The 20,171-nt window shown below is 40.7% G+C and overlaps 1 protein-coding gene and 1 long non-coding RNA gene across 5 annotated transcripts; one reads left to right on the top strand and one right to left on the bottom strand.

The window, feature by feature from the left end:
- Positions 1 to 368: 368 nt before the first annotated feature.
- PDZK1 (PDZ domain containing 1) lies at positions 369 to 19,101 on the top strand. 4 transcript variants are annotated; one of them, XM_030019813.2, is made up of 9 exons: positions 369 to 459; positions 12,188 to 12,399; positions 12,712 to 12,964; positions 13,981 to 14,117; positions 15,396 to 15,591; positions 15,855 to 16,051; positions 16,567 to 16,761; positions 17,532 to 17,831; positions 18,838 to 19,101. In XM_030019813.2, exons 2-9 carry the CDS (start codon positions 12,190 to 12,192, stop codon positions 18,913 to 18,915), a joined length of 1,566 nt encoding a protein of 521 aa, XP_029875673.1. In that variant the 5' UTR covers positions 369 to 459; positions 12,188 to 12,189; the 3' UTR covers positions 18,916 to 19,101. The 4 variants fall into 4 exon arrangements, with proteins under 4 accessions (XP_029875673.1, XP_029875674.1, XP_029875677.1 ...); XM_030019814.1 differs by lacking the exon at positions 369 to 459 and adding an exon at positions 3,812 to 3,895; XM_030019817.1 differs by lacking the exon at positions 369 to 459 and adding an exon at positions 6,706 to 6,724.
- LOC121233415 lies at positions 1,218 to 7,164 on the bottom strand. The gene is made up of 2 exons (XR_005932762.1): positions 7,086 to 7,164; positions 1,218 to 1,518 (listed from the first exon to the last, which is right to left on the bottom strand). It is a non-coding gene; the product is annotated as an uncharacterized LOC121233415 (long non-coding RNA).
- Positions 19,102 to 20,171: the final 1,070 nt, after the last annotated feature.

Raw genomic sequence — 20,171 nt, 5'->3', positions numbered from 1 at the left:
TGGCTGCTAGCTAAGGTTAACCCATCACAGTCCCTTTTTTTGGCATCCAACATGGGGTGCACAGATTTGAACCTCTTGATCCGCAGTCAAATGCTGCTGGCCCAGGTCAATCCACAATCCAAACGTGCTGCCTTTAAAACATTTCTTGCAGCCGGAGAAGGCTGTTGCCCAGAGCAAAGATCAGGCTTGCCTCCAATGACTTGCTTGACTAAATTTTTGAGTATAATTATCAGTAGAACAAAATTCAAAGCTGCTGAGAAATGCATGTGATTAGCATTTATGCAGGCTGGGACAAGACAGCCTATCAAGATGTTGAACATATTCAGTGAAACTTGGTTAAATAAATCATCTTTTAACTCAACCTTTGCCCAAGCAAAGTCCAGTCTTACTTATAGGTACAGCCACAGGAGGGGCAGCAAAAGAGAATTCCTGTGCAGGCTGCTCCACACAGAAACACAGGTAAGAAATTCCTTTTTTGCTAATTCCTCTTCCCTTAGAAAACGCCTTTTTATGATCCCAATAATTTTGCATGTAAAAGTTTCATGGATTAAAAAGAGTAGTATGCAGTGCACTGTAACCTTCCCTCCATTTCTAAATACAAAGAAATAGTCTTTTCCTTAAAAGCCTACTGTTTCTTCAGTTTTGTGTGCCACTGGTTTTGCATGTTAATGTCAGGAAGTACCACTGATTCCCAGCATTTGTCAAGAAAAACTACTTTGAGTTGTAGTTGTGATCAATACAGTCTGGTGTGTCCCAAACCATGTCCAAAAAAATAGGGCAGTCCATCCCTATATGGAGTTAGTCCCAGTGCAACTACACAGAGACTCAAAAAAGCACAAGGCACCTGACAAAGTCTATCATGATCTGCAGGCTTCCTACCCCTGCATGCTGAAATTCCCCATATTTTCCAGCTTCAGTGACATCTGTGCCAAACCCCCACCACACATCCATACTGTTCTATATGCTGCCCAACTAACCTCAACAATGCACTTTCAGCTTCAATAGCAAATGGTCTGTAGCACGGGTAGCCACAGAGGCTGTTGCGCAGTAGCCTGCTGTCATGGAAGGATTTGACTCCCAGCTACTTCTAAAAAAAAAAAAAAAGGAAAAGGAAAAAGGCCAGCTCCCACATACATTAGTCACACAGGTGATATAAAGAGAATTAAAACACGAAGTTGCAAAGAATTCTTTACACAGAAACAGATTAATTTTCTTAGGATTTACTAGGCTGTGATTACTGGCTAATCTCTACACCACAACTTCGATCTTTTGACAGACTGTTAAAGAATTCTCAGTCATGGGTTTCTCTAGGTTTGCTTTATTAACAACTCAGAGTTGGGCCACCACCGCAGTGAATGGCAACCCTCCAAAATTTTATCAGTCTTGTATACCTTTTTACCACCCATTATCCCAGTCCAAAGTCTTTGTAATTTTCCAGTTGATCTCGGTTCCCACGTCGTTATCATTCATCAGCATCTTGTCTCATCAATTCTTCTCTTGTTCCGTTCGGTCATCATCCTGTGGGTTTCAAAGCCCGTCTTGGGTCAGTCATCTTCTCATCCCCTTTACCTTGAAGTCTCATACCTACACAATTCTGAGAAAACCTCTCTGGTTGTTCCATTAACTATTTCACATTTATCTTTGTAAGTTCTATATATTTTAATCACTCCCCAGCTAAGCACCTGTATCTTGCTGATTTTTCATCTTCTGTTTGATCTGTCTCTACTGATTAGCTTGGCTGGGTTTTAATCTGGTCCTGGATTGGGGCTATACCAGGCTATACAGGCTGAGAACACTGTTCATGGCCTGTTGAGCAGCTCTGTTGCCATTAATAACCTTAACCCATTCTATACTAACTTCTAACAGTCTTAATAGTCCTAAATTTTCTAAAATCTTCTACAGTTCCCTCCTTTTGTTTTTATTCTATTCAATTGCATACCTGCAATTGTAATAACTACAATAATTCCAGGCAGTATCTCTAATCTTATTCATCATGCTCATATAACAAGCAATACAACCTTGTGCTAAAACTAATCCACACACAAAAATCACAATAATTACAATCAGTATCACAATCCCCTTTTCAACCATGTTGCTATGCTTGGAAACCATGACATGAGCCAAGAAAAGATTTCTGCAAATCCCCTTGATGTATCATTTTTCGCTATTTGTTGCATCCTTGAACGTATTTCCCCTATTTTATGCACATTGGTCAGCAATTCTCCAGTATGGTCTACATACATACAACAACTAATATTTAACACCATACATACTCCTCCTTGTGATGCCAAAAGAATATCTCATGCCATATGGTTTTGAAGAGTCAACTTAGGTAACTCATGAAGCTCTTTTTGTAAAGTTAGTAACCCATAAGCAGTATAATTGACTAACTTCTCAATTTCACCAGAAACATTCGAAATCACCTTTTCCAATTCACTTACACCTAGTCTTGGCATGAACCAATGGATAAAAGACTGAAATTTAGTGGATCTGTCTATTTCTGGTTTGTTGAGTATGTGATAAAAATGTTCTATGCCAAACAGGCCTTCAAGTTTTTTGGCCATATTTCTAAATCCGTGGACAACAGTCCCAATGTACAAGAGCTTTGTATACCCTCTGTCCACACAACCAAAAGACCCCCAAAGAAGTTGCTCCAACCCAACTCAATTCAGTTGCTGACTTAATCATTACAGTAGTGTTACATTTAGTCTAATTACCTACAAACATATGATTTTTTACATAAATTCTTGTTCTTAATGTCAGGTGGGTAACATCTCTGGATACATTGTGTAGGGAGAGAATCAGCACCTGTAGGTAAACTAATGTCCCATACATGTTCCTCCTGAGCATCAGTGAAGGTGGTATTTTGCCAGTATTTTTCCCAATTTTTATTCCTTGGGATAGGTACCCTTACCAATTGATTTCTGTGACCTACTGAGTTTGGTAAGGTAACACAAAGCCAGCAATCAGACAGATTTATATTATGTGAGATCGATTGCATTATCGACACGTGTGTTGTCTTTTCAAGGATTTTCCCAATTTATGTCTGGCAGGCTCCTAGGTTTTCCTAGTTTTCGTTCAAAATTTGGTATTGATCGATATTCAAAAGATCTTCTCAAAACTCAATCATAAATTTCCTGCTTGTTAGGTTCACCTCGTACACCTAATATCAAAACCTGATATTCAGTCAAAAAGGGATGATGCAGAGATAAATCATAACACCACCAATCATTGTTCATCTAACCTGTTTCCTTATGTTGTCCATGTCCAATCATCCATAGGTCGTGACTGATACACCAAGTTCCTTTCCCTGTTCTTGGCTCACATATTTGTAAAAGATAAGCACAAGGAATTCACCATTTTGGTTCACAGCAAGGTTTGAAATTCTAAGGACCTTCAAGATTAGAGCAAACCATTACACAAAATTTTGTAGTTTGCATTATATTTTCAGGAACTTCCCGGAAACAACAACACTTCTATTATTTCTAATTTGAGTTCCCTTAACTCTACCAAAGTTTTGGTATGTGGGATTTCCATAACTTCTCACAGTTCGTTCAGTTTCAAGTTCTCGGTAATGCAATATAAAATTAGACCACAAGGTGTCAGTAAAAAACAAAAATTGAGTCAACCCCAAGATTGCTGTTGAGATATTAATTCTTCCGAAGTATCTTTACATGTGAATGATGGATTCAGGCTTCTTTTCTTTGTATCTTTATGGCATAAAAAGAGGTTAATAATATAAGATAAGGTCCTTCTCAATTTTGTTCAAACCTGTTCTTCCTTTTAAATTTTTTAATATAAACCATGTCTCCAGGTTGAATGTCATGCACCTGTACTTCTGGAGAAACTCCTCGGTACCAATATGCACGATTTCTCAACTTAGTAAATGAATGTTGTAAGTATAGTAAATGTTGGGTCACTTGTTCACCTCCATCCAATAAGCTTGTCTTAGCTGGGACTTAAGTTCCCCGGTACTGCTATTATCCTCCCAAATAGGATTTCAGCAGGTGAAACTCCTATTGGTTGCCTTGGTGTATTCCTAATATCCCAAAGAACTAAATTTAAAGCTTCTGGCCATTTCAATCCTGTCTGTTTATACACTTTCACCATTTTTTCTTCTATTGTCCTGTTCATCCTTTCTATCTGCCCTGAGGATCCCGGGTGACAGGGTATACGAAATTGAGCTTTAGTGTTTAAAAAAAATGATATATCTGCAAAAGAATTGCAGCTGAGAAATGTGCTCCTCGATCTGAATCAATCACTTCTGGTACCCCATATCTTGGTATGATTTCTTTAATCAAAGCTTTCACTACTGCTTTTGAATCACTTTCCCTTGTCGGGAAGGCTTCTACCCATCCAGACAGCTGATCAACTATCACCAGCATAGAGGTAAAACCTAATGCCTTGGGCATTTCAGCATAGTCTCTTTGTAATTTCTGAAAAGGATATGTATCCAGAGGTCTTTTCGCAGATGGGGTTTTAATTCAGAGAGTTGCATATTCTTTACACAACCAGCAACTTTGACAAATCCTTTTAGTTGCTGCGTAAACTCCTGGTGCTGCCCACAATCTCTGAATCTTCAAAGCAATACTCTCTGGTCCCCCATGCATCTTCTCATGGTACCATTGCGTGATCGGTAATAAATACCTTTTGGGAAGTAATGGTTTACCTCCTAATGTCCAGATTCCTTCACTTTGCTCTCCTCCAAGTTTTTCCCATAGTTTTTTCTTATCTTCTGGGAGATCATCATCTAATTTTCCCATCTCAGGGAGTTCGCCTTCTGAGTACTCCAACTTCAATGCCATCAATAATAAGATCTGTTTTGCTGCCGCCTTAGCTGCTTGATCTACTAGGGCATTCCCCTTTGTGATTCTGTCCATCTTGTTCGTGTGGGTCTTATATATATCACGGCTATTTTAGAAGGTAACTTGATCGCTTCCAACAATGCTTTAATTTCTGCCTCATGTGCAACAGTTTTTCCTGCAGAGGTGAGAAATCCTCTCTCTTTCCATAGCACATCTGTTGCATGACAGACTCTAAAAGCATATTTAGAATCAGTGTAAAGATTTACACGCATTCCAGTTGCATACCTTGCTGCTCCAGTAAGGGTGATAATTTCCACTCCTTGAGTACCTAGAGAAGGTGATAAAGGTTCAGCCAATAATACCTGTGTTTCTGTGGTAACAGCATATCCAGTTCGCTTCAATCCACCCTCATAATATGATGCTCTGTCTGCAAATAAGTTCAGATCTGGGTTATCTAAAGGTTCATCTCTCAAGTCGTTCCACGGTTTGCTGGTTGAGTATATAATGTGAGTACAATTATGTACATCCTTTTCACCATCCATCAGCAGTGGCATTAAAGTAGTTGGATTCAAAGTATTACATCTCTCTATTTTCAGGTTATCAGTAAGCAACAAAATCAATTCATAATTCATGTGCCCTTTGTGGAGATGGTGCCTTTTCTGCATATTGTTTTAATAAAAGTTCAACTTCATGGGGTACACAGACAGTGAGTGGGTGTCTCAGAATCAGGTTTCAAGTTGTCTCCACCAACCCAGCTGCTGCTGCCACTGCTCTTATACAGAATGGTGTGCCTCTTATCACAGGATCTAAAATATGAGAGTAATAGGCTACTGGTCTTCCATGTGGTCCTAAAGTTTGTACTACAACAGCATTTGTAACTCCCTTCATTTCAACACAATACAATTTAAATGGTTTAGTGTAATCTGGTATCCCTGAGGCTGGTGCCTTTAATAAGGCCCCTTTTAAAATCCTAAAAGCTTTCTCCCTTTCAGGTCCCCATTTTATAGGTTCCACTTCTTCATTTCTAGTGGCTTCATGTAGGGGTTTTACTAGTTCACTAAAACCCAGAATCCAAGATCTACAAAATCCCACTTGTCCTAAAAATCCCTTTAATTGTTTTTTTGTAATTGGTCTCGGCAGCTCTTGTATTACTCTTACCCGATCTGGGTCCACTTCTCCTTCCCTAGGTTTCAATATGAATCCCAAGTACTTTACCTGCTGTAGACAAAGCTATAGTTTGGATAGAGATGCTCGGTGTCCCTTCCTTCCTAGTTGAATACAGAGATATTCTGTGTCTTTCATGCACTCCTGCTGTGTGTGACTAGCCAACAATAAATCATCAACATATTGGACCAATACTGAATTGCCTGGAAAACTTAAATCTCTCAGATCTTTTTTCAATATTTGAGAAAAAATTGTTGGAGAACTAGTAAACCCTTGCGGTAGCCGCATCCAAGTTAACTGTTTCCCTTGCCATGTAAAAGCAAATATTAGCTGACTTTCTTCTGTAATAGGAATAATAAAAACTGCTCCTGTTAGATCTAAAACAGTGTAATACTGTGCCCGTGCAGGTATCTGAGTTAGTATTAAATTTGGATCAGGAACAATATGGTGCAATGATACTACATGCTCATTTACAGCTCGGAGATCTTGTACAAATCTATACTCTGCGTCTCCATCTTTATCTAATCGATGCTTATTTACAGGCAAGATAGGGGTATTATATGGGCCTTCATATTCTTTCAAGATCCCCTTTTTCAAAAAAGAATCAATTTGTTTTGAAATACTAGGTATAGCTTCATTAGCAATTGGGTATTGCCTAATAGAAGGGGGTAACCCTCCCTCTGTTTTTATTACTACAGGTTCTGCAGAAAGGAACAATCCCACATCTTCCCCTGAGGTGCTCCAGAGTGTTTGGGGTACCACCTCAAGTCCTCGTGGAATATTTTCCGTCAATTCTTTTTCATTTGAAATATGTGCAATTTCAGATCTGATAAAATATAATTTCATTGCACTAGGAGCTAGAGATATCTGAGTACCAAATTCCTGCAAAAGGTCACATCCCAGTAATGAAATAGGTGAATTGGGAGATATTATAAATCTTCCCCGTGCCAATTTTCTGGCCAAAATGACAAGTAAAGGGAGAGAGAGGTACTTCAATTCTTCTCCCACAACTCCTTTAATTATCACTTTTTCCCCAGAAATCTGAGGAATATTGTAATTTAATAATGTCAATGTAGCTCCCATATCCACCAAAAAGGTAAAAAAAATTCCATTTACCTTTGCAGTAATCTGTCCATACTCATTTACCTCCACTCCATCAAGAGGCTCAATCATCCCGATCACCTTGGATTCCTCAGTATCATTGAGAATGTGGTTGCAGTGGCTGTGCTGGAACAGATCGTTGTCCTGCTGCCACAGGTTGCAGTGGACAATCTCGCTGTGTGTGCCCTATATTTCCGTAATAAAAACACTGTGAAGCATTTAAGTTCATTCCTTGAAGTTGTGCAGCAGAAGGAGGTAGTCATCCCTGACCACCTCGTCCTGCTCTAAAATTCCCACAGGGGAATCCCCGTCCTCTTCCCCTGGGGTTATAATTTTGAGTAATTGCAGCTGCCAGCAAACTGATTTCCCTTTCTTTCTCCTTCCATTCTTATTTCTTTTCTTCCTTCTGCTTTTCTTCTTCTCTCTTTTGCTTTTCCTCATCTCTACCATTGTAAACAAAAGTTGTAATGCTAAGAATTTTTGGTAGGGTTTCCCCCTGCCAACCAGGCATGTGCTTCTTAAAATATTTATTGATATCCAGAGCCAATTGTTCCACAGATACACTGATTGGTAATGGCTCTTGAAAATTATCTTCTGTCATTCCCCCATATTTTAAGAGCTCTGCCTTTAATTGTGCCCAATAATCACTAGGATGTTCATCCGATTTTTGCCTGCATTCCATAACTTTTGTCCAATTAGTCACTTTTTCTCCACACTGTCATACAGCTTCTATAAGTTGCTGCACAGCAGTCTGGTAAATTCTCACTCCTTCTGTAGTGGTCAGATTCCAATTTGGATCCTGGTCTGGCCAAGGGATTAACCCTTGTCCTCTTTGGGCTATCCCTCTTTCTTTTAGGAATATTTTTCTCTTTCTTCAGGCTGAAATAGTTCTCACAATAAAGTTTTCATATCATTCCAATTAGGCCTATAATCTGTTACTCTGCCAGATAACAACTGTGCACATTTTTCTGCAGCATGTCTCAGCCTGGGCATGTTACTCTTCAGGAAACTACATCTCCTCGTTTCCAAGATTCATGTCTCTACTGCAGTAACCGCAGGGACATCAGGAGGAGCTCCTGGTCCAGTTCTTGGATTTGGCATGTATTCAAGCCTCATTAGATACATTCCTGCAGAGACAAGGTCAGTTTCCTAGCTACCAGAGCAGAGGGATGTGAGCTTGCCCTCCTTTTTAATAATTTTGGTCTTTGTTGTGCCCAATTGTACCATATATACCAGTAGTCAATAGCCTGACTACCTGTATCTTCCACAATCATTCTTAGGAACTTTTGTTTATGAGGCTTAAAAGTTCCTTTTGGAGGCCACACATCTGCTGGTCCTCCTCTATCATAAGTCAGGGGTGGCCATCCCTCCTGGCACAAAGTAATCATCAATCAATGATTGATCAATCAATCAGCTTTTGCTTTTGTAGTGTTTGTGCCAGGGGTATCTTTTTCTAATTTTCTAGTACCTCAGCAAGGGGTGTCCACCTTTGAATGCTGGGTACATTTCCCATTTTCTCCTGTGACCAAGTTTAAACACAAGAGTACTCCCAGTATATCTGGAATCACCTGTTCCCAAGTCTCACTAGGTGAACTCACCTGATACTTTTGCCGTCTTTTGAGTATTGGTTACGGGTCTGCCCAAAGAGAGTCCTGGTCTCCTTCCTCTTGTGTTCTAGAGTCCCATTTGGGGTGCCAATTCTGTTCAAGAATTCTCAGTCATGGGTTTCTCTAGGTTTGCTTTATTAACAACTCAGAGTTGGGCCACCACCGCAGTGAATGGCAACCCTCCAAAATTTTATCAGTCTTGTATACCTTTTTACCACCCATTATCCCAGTCCAAAGTCTTTGTAATTTTCCAGTTGATCTCGGTTCCCACGTCGTTATCATTCATCAGCATCTTGTCTCATCAATTCTTCTCTTGTTCCGTTCGGTCATCATCCTGTGGGTTTCAAAGCCCGTCTTGGGTCAGTCATCTTCTCATCCCCTTTACCTTGAAGTCTCATACCTACACAATTCTGAGAAAACCTCTCTGGTTGTTCCATTAACTATTTCACATTTATCTTTGTAAGTTCTATATATTTTAATCACTCCCCAGCTAAGCACCTGTATCTTGCTGATTTTTCATCTTCTGTTTGATCTGTCTCTACTGATTAGCTTGGCTGGGTTTTAATCTGGTCCTGGATTGGGGCTATACCAGGCTATACAGGCTGAGAACACTGTTCATGGCCTGTTGAGCAGCTCTGTTGCCATTAATAACCTTAACCCATTCTATACTAACTTCTAACAGTCTTAATAGTCCTAAATTTTCTAAAATCTTCTACACAGACTTCTGTCAGTAGAGAGAGGCAGAAAAAAAAATCTTTCCAATAAAATACCAATCAAGTTTGCTAATTACCTGGACTTTCCAACTGGAGGAAGTTGCCTTCACTCGTCTTGTTCCTCTATCATCATGGATTTTTGGTAGGAGTTCCTAAGACAACTATCTTTGGAGTTGTTCCCTGGTCACAACTACTGCTTACTTTCATTATGTAGTATTCCTGCTAACGATACGCATCACCCAAACTGGAGTTTCATTACATAATAAAAGCACAGAAGAGTTTAGGCTGGAGGAGTCTTCCGGAGGTCGTCTGGTCCAATGCCCCATACAAAACAGGGCCAACTTAGATCAGGTTGCTCAGGGCCCCATTCAGCTATGTATCTCCAAGGACGGAGATTCCACAGCCTCTCTGGGCACCTGTTCTAGTATCTGACAGCCCCCAAGATGAAAAGCTGTCCATATGGCTGTCCAATTGGAATTTTCCTTGCTGCAGCTTGTGTCTGTTGCCTCTCATCCTACCGCTGTTAACTTCCAAGAAGAGTCTGGCTCTGTGTTCTCTACACAATTCAGTTAGGCAGTTGAAGACATCAATAATATCTTCCCCTTACTTTCTCTTCCCAAGACTGAACAGACCCAGCTCTCTCTGCCTCCTTAAACATTATGATGTGCTCCAAAACCTAAATCACCTGAGTGGACTAGCACCAATATGTCAATTATTTGGGGAGCTCAAAACTCAAGACAGGTCTCACAAGTGCCAAAGTGAGGGGAATAATCCCTTCTATTGACCTGCTGGCTACATTCTGATACCACCCAGTATACAGTTGACTTTCTTCACTGCAAAGGTGCACCACTGATTCATCTTCAGCTTGGGCACTTGAGTGCTGTCCAGCAACACTGCCTTCTGGCCAGCCAGCAGTCAGCCTGTATTGTTGTGCATGCTCTAGATACAGATTTTTTTTTTTTTCATTTTTCTTTGTTGAACTTCATGATGTTCCTGTCAGCCCATTTCTCCAGCCTGCTGAGGTCCCACTAAATAGCAACCCTAACCTCCAGCCTATTGACTGCTCCCCCTCAGTTTAGTATCATCTACCAGCTTGTTGAGGACGTATTCTGTCTCACTGTCTGTATCATAAAGATGTTAAACAGTATCCGCCCAGCACCAACTCTAAAGAATGCCACTAATAACCAGCCAACGACTGGATTATATAACACTGATCAAACCCCTCTGAATCTAGTGGCCCAGCCAATTTTCTGCATTATCTCGTAGTCTGCTTATGCAGTACATTTGTCACCAAATTGGCTACACTGACTGTACTAGAGACTGTGTCAAAGTCATTGCAAAAGTTAAAGTGAACAGCATCCACTGCTCTAAATCAAATCACCTCTCCTGCAAGTGACAACCTGATGGCACATTCACATTGTCAGTAGGTGTATGCCTGAATATTCTACGCTTTTGTTAGACCTCATAATACCTGCATTCATATCTTACCCAAGTCTCACATGCAACGATATACCGAAGTGAAATAGCTCTGTTAGCAACTCTTCATAACAGATTCAGAGTGTTTAATTCGGATTCAGAGGCAGAGGACAACATGGACAAGAACTTTGACTCTACCAGTAACTTCTAAAGGACACAGAAATAAAGCAAGGGCACCATTTTGTATGACAACTGAGATGTAGAGATAACAAAACCAGCTAGAAGAAAAAAAGCTTTGTAAGTGGAGACAAGGGTCTTCCTAGTTCCTTTATAGTCCTTGCTTTCCACCCTCCAATGCAAACCCTGCATTCATTAACAATAACACTCCAGTTACAATGTCTTTTCCTGAAACTTAATTTTTTTGGCTAAAATAACTAAGAACAGGAAAGCCTGGTTAGGACGAGGTCCTTCCTTGATCCCACCTGCTCGTCCATCTGCACAGGTTGCCCAGAAAAGTTGTAAAGTCTCCATCCTTGGAGATATTAAAAAGGCTGAGAGTTGCACTGTTCAGCCTGGAGAATCTCCATCCTTGGAGATATTAAAAAGGCTGACAGTTGCACTGTTCAGCCTGGAGAAGCTAAGGCTTAGGGGAAACTTACCAATGTATAAAAATATCTGAAGGGAATGTGCAAAGAAGATGGAACCAGGCTCTTTTCAGTGGTGCCCAGTAAAAGGACAAGAGGCAACGGGCACAAACTGAAACACAGGAGATTCCTTCTGAACATCAGGAGGCATTTATTTACTGTGAGGGTGACCGAGCAGTGGCACGGGTTGCCCAGAGGGGTAAAGGAGCCTCCCTCCTTGGAGATATTCAAAAGCCATCTGGACTTGTTCCTGGGGAACTGGCTCTAGGTGGCCCTGCTTGAGCTGGGAGGTTGGACCACATGACCTCCAGAAGTCCCTTCCAACCTTGACCATTCTGCGATTCTGTGAAATCCCATTTTGTCACGTAACTTTCCTGTAGTGTTCCAGTATTTTTGTGCTGCCATTACTTTTCCTCTGTAAAACTTAATTTTGGTATTAAATCCTCACCTCAATTTTCACTGTTATCCCAGGCAGACAACTTCTTTCTTCCAGTTCTGCATCTTGCTTAACTTCATTTGAGATACGGAGACAAGAAAAGCAAGGAGGGAGAGGGAAAAGGGATTGGTGTCTTCTCCCTAGTTTTGTTAACTAGCTTCAACTTTGCACAGCTGGATTTCCTGGGTAACAAAAACCCAAGAATTTTGGAGCAAACTGTCTCAATATGTATTTAGAGGAAACATATCTAGGTAACCTTAGTGTTTTTACTCACACATATGTTTTCCATCCTGTCTGATAGAGATGACTTCTGTTCTCCAGCCCCGAGAATGTACAGTGACCAAAAAGCCCCAAAAGAGCTACGGATTCTACCTGCGTATTGAGAAAGACACAGCAGGGCATCTCATCCGGAATGTGGAAAAGAACAGTCCAGCTGAAAAGGCTGGCTTGAAGGATGGAGACAGAGTCCTCAGGGTTAATGGTGTGTTTGTGGACAAGGAGGAACATGCACAGGTACATCTCTCTTTAATCTGGGATCCACATCACTCCCCCATCACCTAGACCGACTGCCACTATATGAAGCTTTCTCTTCCAGTTTTTATGGCATCTTCAGCTAGGAAATCCAAGAGTTGAGTTAATTGCTCTGAGTGTCTCCCTGCATCATTTATTACCCACCAGGGGAACGAAAAGTCTTTGAGGTGCCTCCATAGTGCATAAGCAGAGGGATGAGACAACAAAAACAGTAGACAGTGCAACCCTTCCTGGGGAGAGCTTTTAGGTCAATTACTCTAGGACCTGCTTGCCATTTCACCTTGTCCACTACAGGTGGTAGAGACTGTCAAAAACAGCGGGAATTCTGTCGTACTTCTTGTTCTGGATGACGCATCCTATCAAAAGGCAGAAAAGGAGGGAGTGAACTTGGAAGAGCTGGGCCAAAAGGTGTCAACAGGACAGCAGCAGGAGCAGCAGTCCCCACTGCCCATGGCCAATGGAGCAACCACTGCAGTTCCACAACCCCGGCTCTGCTACCTAGTGAAGGAGGAGAAAGGCTATGGCTTCTCCCTGAAAACCACAGAAGGTGAGAGCCTGGGGAGAACTGATACTGTGTCTGTGTGTGTGTATATATATCTCTCTCTCTCTCTCTCTCTATATATATATCTCTATATATCTCTATGGCAGCAGGGACAGAGGCAACCACAGTTAACATGTGGAGCCAATGGGGACACACAAACTGCTCTTGCTGACAGAAAGAGAGAAGCAGCAAGATGAGTTCAGATCCATCTCTAGTCCGTTTCTGTACAGCATATGCAGTGCACTGTTTTCTGAGGACCACTTTTCTTACGGGGTGGAGAAAAGATAAAAAAAAAAAAAAAGACATAAAAAGAATAAGCTATTTTCTGCTAGTTATTTAAGCCCACTTACCAAAACCAAATTCACAGCCCCTGCTCAAATACCAGATATACACTCAATATACATTAAGTCCTGTTCCATACCTCCAAATCACCTCAGGAATCGGCACACGAGGTTCTAGACAGCTGTAATAAACACTTTTCCTGATTTGTAAGTTATTTCATTTAGAAAGCAAGGCATTTTGAACCTCCTCCACACATGCCTTTCTTCCAAGGCCAGTCAACACAATAGGGAAGTCTTCTGGAAAGCATCACCTCTAAAGAGGGTATTTTGGAATGCAATATAACTGAAAGACCAAACATGGAAGCCTTCCAAACACAGGAAATGATGAAATGTATAAAACAACAATAAAAGCAGGTCATCACTTCAAACTGGGGGGGAAAGGGGGTGGGAATCAAATCCCTTTCAGCTATCTTAATCAGCCCCTTTGGCATTCTTGGTAGAGACATAAAAGACTGAGCTGCAGATAGTGAACAAATGCCTCCCTCCCCCACAGAAGTGATTTTTCCAGAATAAGAGACAGAGGTGTGTCTATGTGGAAGGCTTGTGGTGCCACTGTAATCTGCACATAAGCAGAGACCAAGAGTCTGTAAGGACATCAGTGCCGAGTTTCCTTAACCATTAAATTCAGGCATATTTCAGTGACTTACCCTGTGTAATGTAATGAGTTTTCATTTATTTTAGGACAGAAGGGGTTGTTCATAGTAGAGCTTTCATCACAAGGAGCAGCTGCAAAGGCTGGTGTCCAAAATAATGATCGCCTGATTGAAATCAATGGAAAAAATGTGGAAAATGACACACATGAGGAAGTGGTAGAAAAGGTATTTGTTTGTATACTGATTCATCTTCTGTTCTGGCCCACTTTCACAGCAACCTATCAGTCAGGGTTACTGAGGAGGCAGGTCTGGCTGATTTGAATGCTTCACAGTAAATCTTTGAAGCTGGTGTTCATGTATCATCAACATGGCAGAGTACCCCTCTGCTTTCGCTCTGTTGTCAAGCAGCCTCTTGAACTGACTCTGAATACTGCAATCAAGACAGGCCAAAGAATTTTAAATAACAGAAGTATACTGCTGCCAGGAACTCCATTAAATAAATCATGCTCTGTTCCTAGAAGTCCTGGAAATACTCCCAATGGTAAAAGGGCAAGTCATCAAATGTGGTTTTCAGGGCAGGAAGAGGGGGAACTCTCCGATGATACAGTTAGTGTGGAACAGGGAAAATTCATTATTTTAGACAGTAGTTCCTTTTCTTCTGTTAAGAAGTCCAAAACTAATGAAAATTACTGTGCAAGTAATTTCACTACCTGGCCTCAGCTGCACAGAACACTGCTAATGAGGCTTCCAGCTTTCCGCTATTGGCACTGCTAAAACGCAGCTGGAGTTGAAGAGATTTCAGAGAGCTATGAGACAGGCAGTACATACCCTGGCATTCCAGCATCACAATTCAGGGCATGCTACTAAACACGGAATGGTGCAACACTTGTGTTTTGTTGAGCTGCTGTAACATCAGCAGCAGAGTGACTTTGGTTTAGATGAGTAAAGAGGGCACCCATTAGACTAGAAAGGAGTAAGAGAAGGATGGACTTGGAGAGGTTGAACAGACAAAAAACCTCCCACAACCTCAGAATCAGTGATACAGGGAGATGGAAGAGGACCAAGAGTGACAGAAGCTTGACGCTTGTCACTGTAATCTAAAATAGTGGTATAGATGGCATGATATGTCTATATTGTAGAGTTCCACATCTAGATAAGGCAAGCAGTACCTACTGAGGCTCACCGGATTCTACTGGCACTGTATGCCACCCTCATGGCACGCTACAGCTAATTCCCTAGAGATCAGAAACACAGTGCAAAATACAGAAAATTTCCTCATATATATGCTGGATCTTACATGCCTGAGATCTTGTCATGGTCCAAATTTCTGACTGGAGCGGTCAAGGGGAGAAATCAACTTACAGCAGCAGGGCCTACACTTTATGGCTCATTCATCAACAGCACCCACACACCACTGTGTCAGTACACCAGTTCCCAAAGTATCTACAATTCCCACATGTTGTTGAAGGGGTGACATCTAAGACTGTACGTGTACTATCACAGGTGAAGAAGTCTGAAAATCATGTTATGTTTCTACTTTCAAATGAAGAAACAGACCACTATTACACAAGCCAGAAGATGGTACTTAGCAAAGAGAGTGCCAGCCTAAGATTGCTTCCCCTCAAACCACGACTTATTGAGATCCAGAAGGGGAAAAATGGTTACGGCTTTTATCTACGGATGGAACAAAGTACTGGTGGTAAGAACCAAGTTAACACACAGCCCATGACATTTGCTATACAGTTTATTCCGGTACAAGGTTTGCAGACCTCATTCTCTTTGACTTCTTACTGGTCATCTAGAAGTCTACATCTACAGATGTGTTGTAAACAGGGCTACATCAGGAAAATGGTCTCAACCTGAAGTGCAATTCTGACAATTGGCCTTTGCCATGCATTTTGATGTCTTTAAACTTACCAAGCATATGCCTTCACATCAATCTTTTTTCCCTCCTGATCTTAGATCATGTAATCAAGGATGTTGATTCTGGGAGCCCAGCAGCTGAGGCAGGTCTCAAAGACAATGATATCTTAGTAGCTGTCAATGGCGAGCAAGTGGATGGTCTGGATCATGAAAGCGTAGTGGGAAAAATTAAGCAGTCTGAGGCAAAAACCACACTGTTGGTAGTGGATAAGGAGACTGATGCCATGTATAAACTGGTAAGAAAATGCAAACTACTGCTAAGAATTGATAATTTATCATTATTAAGAGACATATACAGCAATGAAACAGCCAGTCTGCTCTGACAGACACTTCTTCAACTTGCAAGAAATGTCTAAAATATACCCGTATTTCAGCAACTCTCCTTGCACTTCTACAGCAAGTCACTAAACACCCAATTTTTTGGCCTCTTCCAGATTTTTATAGGCACTGTTGGAACAATTCTAAATTTAAACACACCACAAGAAAGGTTAGAAGTTTAAGACAGCAAATTCCGAGCTACGCAGCTGCATAACCATTTATGAACAAAACAAGTAACAAAATTCCCTTCTCACATAGATCAACACTGTAGTTTTCCACTCAGCCAGAAATTAATAGCAAAGAGTTCTTCATTGCAGCTCAAGTCTGAGTCATTAAAAAGGTTTCAAACAAAACATGCTGAGCATGAAAGCCTAATACAGATTTCACAACAGAAGTTTTTATGATAACAACGTTTTATTTGTCACTTTTTCAGGCTCAAATTTCCCCCTTCTCATACTACTACAAAGCACAAGATCCAGCTCCAGCTAAAACAGAGGAAAGAGTGGAGTTGCACACTGAGCAGAAAATGAACCACAAGCCAAGAATCTGCAAGATGGTGAAAGGGCCTAGTGGATTTGGCTTCAGTTTAAACATGATCAAGAACAAGCCTGGACTGTTCATCAGTGAGGTACTAATGTAGAATGAGGAACAAGGAAAAGCTCAAGTAGTCTGTTGGACAGCTTCCTCCCTTCCATCCTACAAATACATTCAAGAAAAGCCACAAAAGACAAGTCTTCTCCAGCACCCTCAGATAAGAGCTGTAATTGTTAAAGTCAGACTGACATTGTAGGACCAAGATAAAAAATAAGCACCAGAAAACATTCCTCATTCTGTTACACATCTAAAGGGAAGGGGAATCCAGCTTTTGCATAATTTTTACTTTTATTCATGAGGCTGGCAAGCTAAAATTGGTATTTTAAATAGATTTTTTTGACTGTAGAACATCCTAAGTGTAAGAGACACACGTTTGCCCCGCTCTACCCCCCTTCTCCGAATTCCACAGCTAGCAAAAGTCAAACCTCTACTGTCTCAAATTACATCTGTGCCTTTAGCTTTCTTGAGAGGAGGGGTTCCACTCATTACTAAGGAATCTGTGAAACGTAGTAAGTTAAAGTTAATGGACAGGGTCCTGCAAATAAGAAAATTAGTTTTCCACCTATCTTCATGATTCTACCATGCCACATTTCTATAATGAAAGTCTATCAAAATCAAGATGCACCTTAAATCTCAAACTGATGGGTTCCATGTTTATTATGTCTAGGCCTATTGCCTCTCCCAATTCATTTCTGCCCCACCAATCTCCCCTTCTCCATGCTTATTTTGCTGTCTTGTAAGGAAAGCAGTAACACAATAGTCTAGCTAACTATCAGTTACCACAGTCTGAACTTGCCTTTGCAGGTACAAAACCACGGGCCAGCTGACACAGCAGGTGTAGAAAATAACAACTTTTTGGTGGAAGTGAATGGGGTGAATGTGATCAATGAATCCTATGACAAAGTGGTGGCCAGAATCCAAGATAGTGGTGACAGACTGACACTACTGGTGTGCAGCAAAGATGCTTACAAATACTTCCAGGACCAAAACATTCCCATCACAGTCTCTATGGCAGATCCAGCCCATGACACTTCTGAACCTCCTGCTTATACAGAAAACAATCCGTCAAAGCCAGAGACACACTCACCTGAACCAAGGGAAAGGGTGAGTAATACTGTGTTAAATAGATGTTGAGGGATCATCTAGGGGATAGAAAAAGAACTTTTTTCAGCTAGTATGTATTCCCGAGCTAGGATTTTTAACTTGAGCCTGGATTTTTACAAGTCAGTCTAGGTTATTAAAAGGGAAGCCATGGTCTGATTATCATAAACAACTCTTCCTTTCCCCAAACATAATACAGGTGAGTATCTTTAATGCAAGATTAAATCACAGAAAGGATGCATATACAAGAGATTTTATGGAACAAGATAATCCAAATATGGTAATCCTTAATGAAGATGGGAAACACGCAACACAATCCTGAAAGTGCAGGGAAAAAAAGTGCTTAAATACAACAAAAAGTATAAACCATTTCTGGGGAAATCAGGTGAATATTTCAAAACAGATCATTTTGTAGAAAGAAGAGCAACTGATAGGTTATGATGACATTTTCTAGGAAATGTGCTGATTTGAAATTATTTTACTTACTTCATGCCATTAGAAATAATCTGAAGCATGACAGAAGTCAGAAAAGCAGGAAGGTATTTCTTCTTGAAACAGTGATTTTGAACCCTCTGTGTGGTCAACCTTAAATATTTAAATGCTTCTTTTCTGATCATGCAAAAGAGACAGCAAGGAAGAATAAGACCAACACTTTCTCCTATTCATTTTTCATTAGCCTTGCCTGCAAATGTCCAGCTGCAAGTTTTTTCAAAAGTTTCTTAGTCACCAAGCTGCATTTCCCAGATATGAAGTTAGCACCACTTCTGTGTGCAAATTCAGCAGGTATGGGAACTAAACAATAGGAAACCTCTATTGAACAAATTTCTCTCTAAATGTACTTAACCAAAAAGCGCTTCAACAACAAAAGTCACATTTGTTGGTTCATTCTGCCATTCAAACAAGTACATAATTAGTGCAGATGAAAATAGGAATCCTTCATAACACTGCAGACTATCAAGCATGTTTACAAACTAAAAATAATCAGAACATTTTTGTTACTCCTCTGCAGGCAAGCTCATCCTCCTCTTCACAATCAGCTGCCTCTACAAGAGCAGACAGTGACAACAACGATGACACAAAGTTGTGAGGAGACAAACTATGCCAAGAACAAAAAAGAAACCTTCCAAATCCTCTTTCGTCATTCATTCTTTGCTACTACACCTCCCAGAACTTTACTATTCCTAGTGAGTGCCATACCTGTAAAGGACTGCAATCTCTTGCTGAAATGCAGCTGCCTGAAATAAACACTTCAGTGTAATTTGCATTCATTTAACACGCTGCAATTGTACTTCATTGGCTTTCCACCTGGTAAAGCGGGCAGTTAGTCACTTCTGTAAAGGCTTAAATAACTAGAAGTATATAATTAAGTATAGTGCAGCAGAAGGCAGAAACGTTTTATATATTCATAAACATCTTAGCCTTTTAAGGATAAGCTCTTAATGAAGAGCAACTGATTTCTCCTCATCTCCCAGAAGAGGCAATTCTCCCCCTAATCCAAGTCCACCAACTCAATCTCTGTGGCAAGTCTTCTACACTATACTAACAGCAGTACAACTGCTGTGAAACGGCATAAGCCAACGTACCCTGTGCATTACATGCCTTTCTCCTGCTAACATTGCAGAAATTTCTTTCAAACATTAAGCTAACTTCGTAATTCATAACTCAAGATGTTTAAGCACTACTGTTCTCTCCTGCATACAGTTGTGGATCATGGTATTTAGAATAGTGTACATAATTTGGTCATGCAGGTTTGCCTAACTCCAAGTCAACACCACATAGTCTTGAATGTGACATATATGGCTCTGTAATACTGCTGTTACATACTTTGCCTCCTTGCATGCTGAAGACAACACAAAAACAAATTGTTTAAAGTGGCTATTTTTTCCCCACCCAGGTCTTACTCTTACCATCTATGATTTATGTTCCAGAACAATTTTAAAACAAAGCCTAGGAGAGGCTATGGGAAGCTACAAGTTTAAGTCACATGAATGAAATTTATGCCTTGAATTACATCAAGAAGGGTAAATGGGCTACTGTAGAAGAATACACAGGTTGTGGGAAACACCAAATTTACAGCATATAAGGTAAACAAATTTGTAACATATAAGGCAAACAATGCATAGCTGTGGTCTTTGACTTCACAATGAACTCTACCAGAGAGGAATCCAAAACCTCAGTTCCATTTATGCAGGGAGAGAAAAAAAAGTTGAGACTCAGCAACAGAAAGCTAATCTCCAGCTCCTAAGGACAGTAGGTACTAGTGATACGCACTAGCATACACTCCATACAGAAATGGAGTGAAATTCTCTCCACTTCACTTCTGCCAGGCAGTATATCCTAGCC

The sequence above is a fragment of the Aquila chrysaetos genome, chromosome 7 (genome assembly GCF_900496995.4).
Source record: "Aquila chrysaetos chrysaetos chromosome 7, bAquChr1.4, whole genome shotgun sequence".
NCBI lineage: Eukaryota > Metazoa > Chordata > Aves > Accipitriformes > Accipitridae > Aquila > Aquila chrysaetos.
The sequence above is the reverse complement of the archived record's forward strand: the minus strand, read 5'-3'. Positions and strand labels throughout refer to the sequence as shown.

Excerpts from the sequence above, each read along its gene's own strand:
- PDZK1 (XM_030019813.2), top strand. The coding sequence starts at position 12,190 with ATGACTTCTGTTCTCCAGCCCCGAGAATGTACAGTGACCAAAAAGCCC. Across the intron at positions 12,400-12,711 it reads ACAAGGAGGAACATGCACAG|GTGGTAGAGACTGTCAAAAA; the intron begins GTACATCTCTCT and ends TGTCCACTACAG. Across the intron at positions 15,592-15,854 it reads GATGGAACAAAGTACTGGTG|ATCATGTAATCAAGGATGTT; the intron begins GTAAGAACCAAG and ends TCCTGATCTTAG.